The sequence below is a fragment of the Tachyglossus aculeatus genome, chromosome 19 (genome assembly GCF_015852505.1).
Source record: "Tachyglossus aculeatus isolate mTacAcu1 chromosome 19, mTacAcu1.pri, whole genome shotgun sequence".
Lineage (NCBI taxonomy): Eukaryota > Metazoa > Chordata > Mammalia > Monotremata > Tachyglossidae > Tachyglossus > Tachyglossus aculeatus.
The window spans coordinates 34,852,252-34,861,276 of NC_052084.1; the positions used below are offsets into that span (position 1 = coordinate 34,852,252).

A 9,025-nucleotide genomic window follows, 5' to 3' on the forward strand; every position below is an offset into this window, starting at 1 on the left:
AAGAACTCTGAACGAAGCGCATGGGACGGGGGAGCAAAAATATGACATATGCTCCACCAAAGGAGCTTAGTGTTAAACAGTCAACTAATCAATACTATTTATTGAGCACCTACCATGTGCAGAGCACCACACTAAGAGCTTGGACGAGTACAGTAGAAACGACCACCGCTGTCAAGGAAAGTACAATCTAGCAGGTACTAAAATAAATTTACATTTCTAGGTGTCAAAGGATTTTCCCGTCTTCACTTTCTCCAGTACACAACCTTTATATGTGTGTGCATGTGCGCACGTGAACACGCATGCAAACACACACACACACACACACACACACACACTTGTGCTTCCAACTGCACACAATGTGAGGACAGAGCTTTCTTTCTAGCGTTTGCCGCTGCCCATTTCCTGTATGTGTTTTGGCAAGTCTGATTATCTTTATCCACATTACTTCTTTGAGATAAGAATAAATGATAAAAAAAGATCTCTTACTGACTCACTCATGGAGTCTTTAATAAATACTTCCTGATGATGATCAATAGTGTGGTATGAGCCCTCCCTTGTTAAGATTCTGTCACAAGCAAATGAAAGAGAAACAATTTCTCTGGAGTTCAAAGGCATTCAGTATATTTAGAAAATTTAGCAAGTAATAAGAAACAGGTCCTTCCTATAGAGAATTTATAGATCACACCATTTTACAGTACTATTAATTCACAATTTGGCAAACCCTAAATAGCTTAAATTAAGTTTTCTTTAGTTTCGAATATTCCATGATTCATCTTTCGTAAATAATTTGTCTCTACAGATAACCCAATGTGTTTCCAATTCAAAACATTGCTTCGGCTACCCAAAAAGCACTGAGGTGGAAAAAAAAAGCTTGGGAGTAAAAATGATCCTTTTTAAATGCATTAGACTTTAAAATACTGTATATGTGAAGGTAATTTATACCTGCTGTTTCATGGGAGAAATTACAAGTTCAAGAGAATTAGCCACAGTTTAGAAGATTTAATCATTTACGAGGGATACTTAACCAAAGAGATAGGCATCTACTAATGTTCTTTACCCTACTACTGAGTCAGGAAACACAAACACAGGGAGACAAGGCTTCTGAGACCTTTAGTCCAGTAGCAGATAATGTATCATGAGCCTGTGTGACAGCAACTGAGTGGTCCACTGTTGTGTCCTACCAAGAAAGGATGTGGCTGAATGGAGACTTCCAAGTCACTGCCGCAAAACACACTATTTATTATTTCATAAATATTGAAATTCATCAGGTTGAAAACACAGGGGTCTTTTCAAGCACATGGAATTATGTGAACTATGCAATTGGAACATATGTATATATATGTGAATATATACATATATATACACACACACAAGTACAATCCTTCTAGAGCACCCAGCAGGGCAAACTGATTCCACATTGTAGCTCAAGTCCCCTTGAAAGGAACTACATCTGTTATATTTTTATTAGACCCAATTATGTTCGAAGTGAGACAACTTTATGTTCAGTTTTCAGTCGGTGGCCCTCAACACAGAGTAATCTTTCATTTAGTTATCAGTAAATATATTTGTCTAATCGATTTAAGATTAGCTAACTACCATGTGCTGTTAAGTCACAACAAACTCCCGGAAGGTGACGGATTGAAACCCAAGGATTTAGTGGACAATGAAAAAGGGCAAGGTGGACATGGACGGTGTGAACGTTAATCGAATCAATCAATGCTATTTACTGAGCGCTTACTGTGTGTGCACAGAACTGCACTTAGTACTTGGGAGAGTATAACATACCTTTGTCTTGGAACAAAATTCCCTCAAGGTGAAGGGAGCCTGAGCTGATGAATACTGCAAAAGGCCTTTCAGGTCTTAGATCCTCCCTCCTTCTCTCTCACTTCATTTGGAGTGACAACATTTTTTGATTGGGTGACTTGCCAATTTTACAATCGATGCTACTGCTAATTTTTCTCAGAGAGACACATGGATTCCATTCAGCCACCCACATTTCTTTCAAACTAAATCAGAGGTCACAGAAATAAAGTGGCATACTCTCTCTTCAGAATGTACTTCACAAAGCAGTTGCACTTGTGACACTCTCAGGCTCCCAGGAAGTGCAGTTCCTTTTTATGATAAGTACTGAGTTCAGGTATACCCATTCCACTGAGGAAAATGGTCAGAAAATGAATTGGTAAGAATTTTCCTCTTACTAATTGGGTATTTGGCCTCTATTTCAATGTGATTCCAATTTATTTCCACCACCCGATTCAGCACTTCACCTGGGCAAAATATACTGAATGCCCGTTCGATGCAAGGGCTTGCTAAAAATATATGGGATTATAGCCTGACTCTTCAGGTACCTGAGACCGGTGCAATATCCGAGATGACGCCTGATTTTAATTTGTCATTTTGGCACAAAGCGCTGATATACCACAACCACAAGTTTCGTTCCATTCAGATATAACATGCAGCGACAACACCCTTTTTATCTATTTGCTTTAATTGCTGGATAATGGAAAATGGGTTGCAGCTGTTACTGGAAAGAAAGGTTGCTCCATTTTTAATCCTAAGTGATTTCCCAAAACGTGTGCTGCTTTCCTTCTCGGGAATAGCTTGAAAGTTTTTAGTCTCTCAGTCAAGACTGTATCCCTTTAACAAGTTGCCTATTCATAATGCATAGAATTGTACTTTTCTTTCTACTTTGAATCCAGGTTCAAATGTTCTGCCATTTGTTCCAAAGGTAATTCTGGACCATGGTGCTTTCTTCTAACTAATTCCTCAAACACATCTGTTTTTTAATAGTGCAAATGCAAAATGGCCATGTAAACTTCATATTTGAAGCAGGAGATGTTATTATAAATATTCTGAAGCCCTGACATGGATTTCAAGTTTGAGTTCGTATTGATTTTATGAAGCCGATTTTAAACTAAAAGACCCTTTCAGACTTTCATTCTTCTCTTTTGCAGGATTTGTTACACTTTTTTTTTATATCCTCCCTTGTACTTCACGCTCCTCTGGCTCCAGATTTCTCACTGCGCTGAAGATTAACTTAGAAACAATGGGGCATATTCTCCTCTCCTGGAACTCTCTTCCTCAAAGGATGAAGTATGTGCCCTCTCCCACAATTAAAGTAAGAGCCCAAGACATGGCAATTTAGCAAACTTTAAATAGGGAGAAACCTTTCTGGTTATGTAAAACAAAACAGGTTTAGCATTTCTGGAGTGATGCATTTGTTTTCTGGTATGTTTTCAAAGACTACCTTGATTGGATGCATTCACTGTGGAGGGTACTTACTACAGTGTATAAATGTTTATGCCAAGGAATAAAAGTAAGCAAATCACTTGTGATTAAAACTGCCAAAAAGTACATGATACGAATTTGGAAAATTCCATGTAAGGTGGAAGAGTAAAACAACCCAAACTTCCCGGCACAATCGGATTCCCCTCGGGTATTTTTATGGGGAGTTTTTGAGTGACACTGGCAATCTTTCTAAGAAGGAGAAAGGCGATCGCCTACTGTTTAAAAGAAAGGCACCAAGCTTACCTGGTGATTAGACTTTCAGAAGACTAAGGCAAGGAAGAGATTTAAGTGAGTTTGGGAAGGGAGTGTTCCCTGTAATTAGCTGGCAATTGTAGACTACCTGAGGTGCGCTGCTTCTTACAACAGAAAACTAGAGCTCTTGGTTGTGAGTTTTCTTTCTCTCACCCCCTTTTTGCCTCTCCAACTCTCTAGCCCCCTTCACCCTTCTCTCGAATAATTCCACCCTCCCAAACAGTGATTCCACTTCTGTAGGGTTCAACACCTCCCATCAAGCACATGGAGAACTTCCCCAGGTGAGGGGACACATTATTCTTTACTTTACCAAAGTTTTTTTTTTTTTGTTTGTAGGTGGTGTTTTTTTTTGTTGGGTTTTTTTTTGTGGGGGGGGTAAGGCAGAGTACTTACCCCATTGGAAGGAGAAGAAATCCATTCCAATTCTGTCTGTTGTGATTTCGAGTCCAGCAGTATTACTGAAAAAGAAAACAATACCCCTGAATGTTACAATGGAAGTTTCAAAACCAAGATTACTGAAAAGATATTTCACTTTGATATAAAACAAACAAGGATATTTCAGTGACTGTTTACAACCTAAAAGTAAATAACTAAAATTGATCACTGCTTACATAATGTAAGCATAATAAACACACATCTAGGCACTCTAGCTAATTTTTGTTTTCTAAAAAGTAGCCTTCACCTTTAAGAGAAATATTTACAACTTAGTGCTTTTCTGGGTGGAGGACATTACGATGTTTAGAATCTTCACACTAAAACAAATATTCGAATAACACAAACATTCAGGAATGTGTCAACATTTGGGCAAATGACTTCCACTGGTCCACTCTACATTCCTAATATTTATATTCAACAAAAATGAATAAGAAAACAAAAAGCATTGTTATACCAAACACAGAGGCCTCAGTACTTTGTGAAATGTGATTATGTACCTAGAAACACTCACACTATTTCAGGTGGGCTTTACCAAATCAGAATTCAATGAAACAACTGTTAATCATTTCATGCAGACTTCTCTGAAAGGAAATTAAGCACACCACTAAATTACAACTAGAAAGATATAATTTTCCAGAGACTCTATCTGAGGAGGATAATAGATGCTGTTTTTGAATTGTTGAATGCAGCTCTGTTATGAAAATATTTACTGGACATTAAAGTTAGGCACCATTAACAAAACGGGATTACTTCCAAATAGCCAAACAACACTCTGATATGCGTGCAAAAGAAGACATTAGCAAATCATACAGGTCATACTATTTTCCTAAATGAATTCAATTTGACATTTTAGAAAGATGTTGCCCGTTTACTATACTCAAAGAAGCGTACCTTAATTTTTAATATTAAACTACTACAGTGGTTATGCTTTTAAAACATTTCTAACAAGATAAGAAATGTCATGAATAGTAAATATCAAATTTAATATTAAAGATCTCAGTGGCTCCATATCATTACTGGTTTCAAGATTAAATTATTCACTTACAAATAATAATTAAAAAACTGATTACAAAGAGTCTACAACTTTTTCACAATAGTTAACTACTTTACCCAAACAGCAATCACCCAAATATCTGTTGACTACCCCTTTCACGTGAATGTGATTTCATTCTACACAAAACTGTTTGATTTGATGCTTCGCACAAAGAAATAAAACGGAGTGTTTCAGAATTAGGTGACACCGGGGATACTGGTGGACACATTTCAGAAAGGTGCCCGAGACAAAGGACGAAATTGATGATTTAGCCCTTCCATGCAAAGCACACGGGCACACTTTCCTGGTCCCAAAGATTCTGTCTCTGGCAATAATTCATCTACATCTCCCAAGCAAGCACCTTGAACGTTATATAACTATTTGTGGCTTAAGGAACAGTTATAGATGATAAATAAAAATCACTGAGATGTGTATCATCATCATCAATCGTATTTATTGAGCGCTATGTGCAGAGCACTGTACTAAGCGCTTGGGAAGTACAAATTGGCAACATATAGAGACAGTCCCTACCCAACAGTGGGCTCACAGTTTAAAAGGGGGAGACAGAGAACAAAACCAAACATACTAACAAAATAAAATAAATGTGTATATATTATTTAGCTAAAGTTATAATGCAATGACCAAGTTTTATGGAAATTCTAGCATTTAGGGTGACCTCCTCTTTTCCCAAAATAGGGCATACGGCCCTACTGCGGTGATCAAAATCAGGATCCAGATCTCTCGTTTTTGAGGGAAACAGATCTTTTCTGGGGGGAGCCACAGGGGAAGAGAAGGGGGGAATGGGAGGAACAATTAGGCTCCAATTTGGGGTCCAAATTGAGCAGGGACTAAACGTTCTGCACCGTTTCGTTGGAAGAGTTTGTATGCGGGACTGGCCTTTTTCATTAACCCTAGGGTTTTACGTCCCCGCTGTTGGACCACCGGCCGAAGTCACGATAAGCAGATTAAAGGAATGAAGTTGGAGGAGGAAGATTAATTAAAAAAAAGACATTTAATGGAGGGGCAAAGAAAGGAGAGGGATGATGGGGAGGGTTTGTGGCCTGGGTAACAGGCCGGTCCCGGGGAGGTCGAGGCCGGTACCCAGCGGAACCCCGAGGCGGGGGCGCCCCCTGGGGGGCGAGGCGCGTCCTGCGCCCTAAGCCCGGGCCCGGGAGCAAGCCTTGCAATAGGTGGGGAGGGGGCTGCAAAGCTGGGAAAGGGGCTGCAAAGCTGGGAAAGGGGCTGCAAAGCTGGGAAAGGGGCTGCAAAAGCCTGGGAGATCGGGAGCAGCCTTTTGGAAAAGTGTCTCCCTCCCACTGGAGCCTACAAAGCCAACCACCAGCCTCCATTTGCTCCCCTCTCTCCATCCTTGGATGGGGAGGGTCCTCTAGGGGAGGCGACCCCCTCCCTATTTTCCCTGGGGGAGCAGCCCCCTCGGGAACGGTGGGGGGGATTAATGGGAATTTCTTCCGACCGACCGCGCATCATCCCCAACTTTCTGACTGTCTCCTGCCCTTGGGGAGGGGGTGCTTTTTAAAGCCTCCGCCTTACTTCTAAATCAGGCCTTAAAGAGAGAAAGGGGGGGGGGGGGATCCGGATGGGGTGGGGGGATTCAGCAGCCATCCAGATCGTTATAATAATGATGAGTGCAAAGCACTGCTCTAAGCACTGGATCCCAAGGGCTTCCCAAGCGCTTAGTACAGTGCTCTGCACACAGTAAGCGCCCTATAAGTACGATTGAATGAATGAATAAGGAAACTCTGTCCCCCTAGGGATGCATTTATTCCCGGAGGAAGAAGGGTCGTCGGAGCTCCAGGTGCGGATGGGGGTCCCTAATTAATAATAATGATGATGATGCATTTGTTAAGCAATTACTATGTGCAAAGCACTGTTCTAAGCGCTGGATTTGCAATAGGGGAGGGGGAGTGGAGCAGCCCCCCAAGCCCTCCCACCCTCGGTAGGGTCGGCTCAGAAATATCAGCAAATTTCCCCTCCCGCAAACATTTCCCTTCTTTCCCGCATCCCGACTGCCGCACGCTGCGATGCTCCGCTTTTCCCATCCTTTCCCGGAAAAATAGATGCAAAAAGCAACTTTGCAAACGCCGCCCAAGGTGCGCAAGAGCTTGCGAGGGAAGGATTGAAATGGGCCGGAGGGTTTGCGTGGGGGGGATGCAATTTTATTTTTTTGGCTTTTTTTTAAGCTCAGACTACATGCAAAGAAAGGTATTTTGCCTCCTGTCAATGGTTCAAAGGGGGGGGGGAGAAGGGATAAAAAAAAAAAACCCATGCAACACGCCCGCAGGGACGGATCGGATCCCCTCGAGTGGGAAAAACTGCAGCTATTTGGGGACCCGGTGGCTCCCACCCTCCAAAGGAGGGGGGCGAGGACGGGTTCGGGGAGATCATCATCATCATCATCAATCGTATTTATTGAGCGCTTACTATGTGCAGAGCACTGTACTAAGCGCTTGGGAAGTCCAAATTGGCAACATCTAGAGACAGTCCCTACCCAACAGTGGGCTCACAGTCTAAAAGGGGGAGACAGAGGACAAAACCAAACGTACTGACAAAATAAAATAGAATAGATATGTACAAATAAAATAGAGTAATAATAAATAGAACAGATATGTACAGATAAAATAAATAGAGTAATAAATATGTACAAACATATATACAGGTGCTGTGGGGAGATACTGATATTAACTGCAAATTCGCGTTTCCTCTCTTGCAAGGTGGGGGGGTTCAGGCTGGTCCTTCCCCCCCCCCCAAATCCACCCATTTGGGGGGTTTCTGCCGGCCTCGTGCACCTGGTGCAGGACGCTGTGCATGCACCAGCGCGGATGCACATGAGGACATGCATGCCCGCTTGCACACACACACACGCGCGTGCATGCAAGCTCAGACATGCAAGGACACCCCGAGGCGTGCATGCACACGCACAGGCGTGCATGCACGCACACGCATGTAGCATGCACACGCATGTAGCATGCCCATGCACGCCTGTAGCATGCAGACCTCCCCATCCTCGGCCCCGGACGGGTTGCACGCAGCCCCCCCTCCGCCCCCTAAATAAGTGGCAACAAAGTTGGGCTCCGTCCCCCCCTGCCCCCCTTACCTTCTCTCGCAGGCTGGGCCTCCCCCGGGCGCGCCAGCCGGAGCAGCCAGAGGTAGCAGGCGATAATCCAGGAGGGGCGGCCGGGTGGGACCACCATGGTGCAAAAACGCCTTTTCTCCCCCCCCCAAAAAAGGACCGGGTGGTCGGCGGGGAGTGCGCTCTCAGGATCTCTCCAGCTGGGAAGTAGCTCTCCTCTTGCCTTTTGCATGCATTCCCTCCCCCCGTCCCCCTCCCCCTTTCGCAGTCTCCGGCCGCTCTCCTGCAGCTCCGGGGGTCCGGGGGGGGGGGGTGGGAGCTGGTGTTTGGTGCTTTATTTCGGTCTGATTTTTTGCTTTTTTGGCTCCCTCTGCCTTATCTTTTCCCCCTCGCACCGTCTCGGCCGCCAGCGAGCCCCCGACTGCAGCCCGGCCGCCCGCTCCACACTCCAATAATATCAATGGGTTTGCAGGGGGGGGGGGCCTCGTTCCCCGGGAGCCGCCTGTCCGTCAAGGGGAGTGACAGGCGGCCGGACCAATCAGCGGGGCCGGAGGGCGCGGACAAGCCCAGTGGGCGTGGCCTTCTCGAAGGCGCGGACCAATAGGAGCGGAGCAGGGGGCGGGTGACTGTTGCACGGCTCCCCGAGCTGCTTGCTTCCCCACAGCACCTGTATATATGTATGAACATATTTATTCATCATCATCAATTGTACTAATTGAGCGCTTACTAGGTGCAGAGCACTGTATCTACATGTATGTACATATTCATCATCATCAATCGTACTTATTGAGCGCTTACTAGGTGCAGAGCACTGTGCTAAGCGCTTGGGAAGTACCAATTGGCAACATATAGAGACAGTCCCTACCCAACAGTGGGCACCTGTATATATGTATGTACATATTTATTCATCATCATCAATCGTACTT

General features: G+C 44.0%; 1 protein-coding gene across 9 annotated transcripts in view; it reads right to left on the reverse strand.

Annotated features, from left to right (window-relative positions):
- The window catches only part of EPHA7 (EPH receptor A7), a 184,640-nt gene extending 176,122 nt beyond the window's left edge, over positions 1-8,518 (reverse strand). For all 9 annotated transcript variants that reach the window (XM_038760947.1, XM_038760946.1, XM_038760945.1 and 6 more), the window contains exons 1-2: positions 8,124-8,518; positions 3,934-3,998 (exon numbers count right to left, since the gene is read on the reverse strand). In XM_038760947.1, the coding sequence (XP_038616875.1) occupies positions 3,934-3,998; positions 8,124-8,331 (273 nt within the window). In that variant the 5' untranslated portion in view covers positions 8,332-8,518. The remainder of the gene's footprint in view (positions 1-3,933; positions 3,999-8,123) is intronic.
- Between the last annotated feature and the right edge of the window lie 507 nt (positions 8,519-9,025).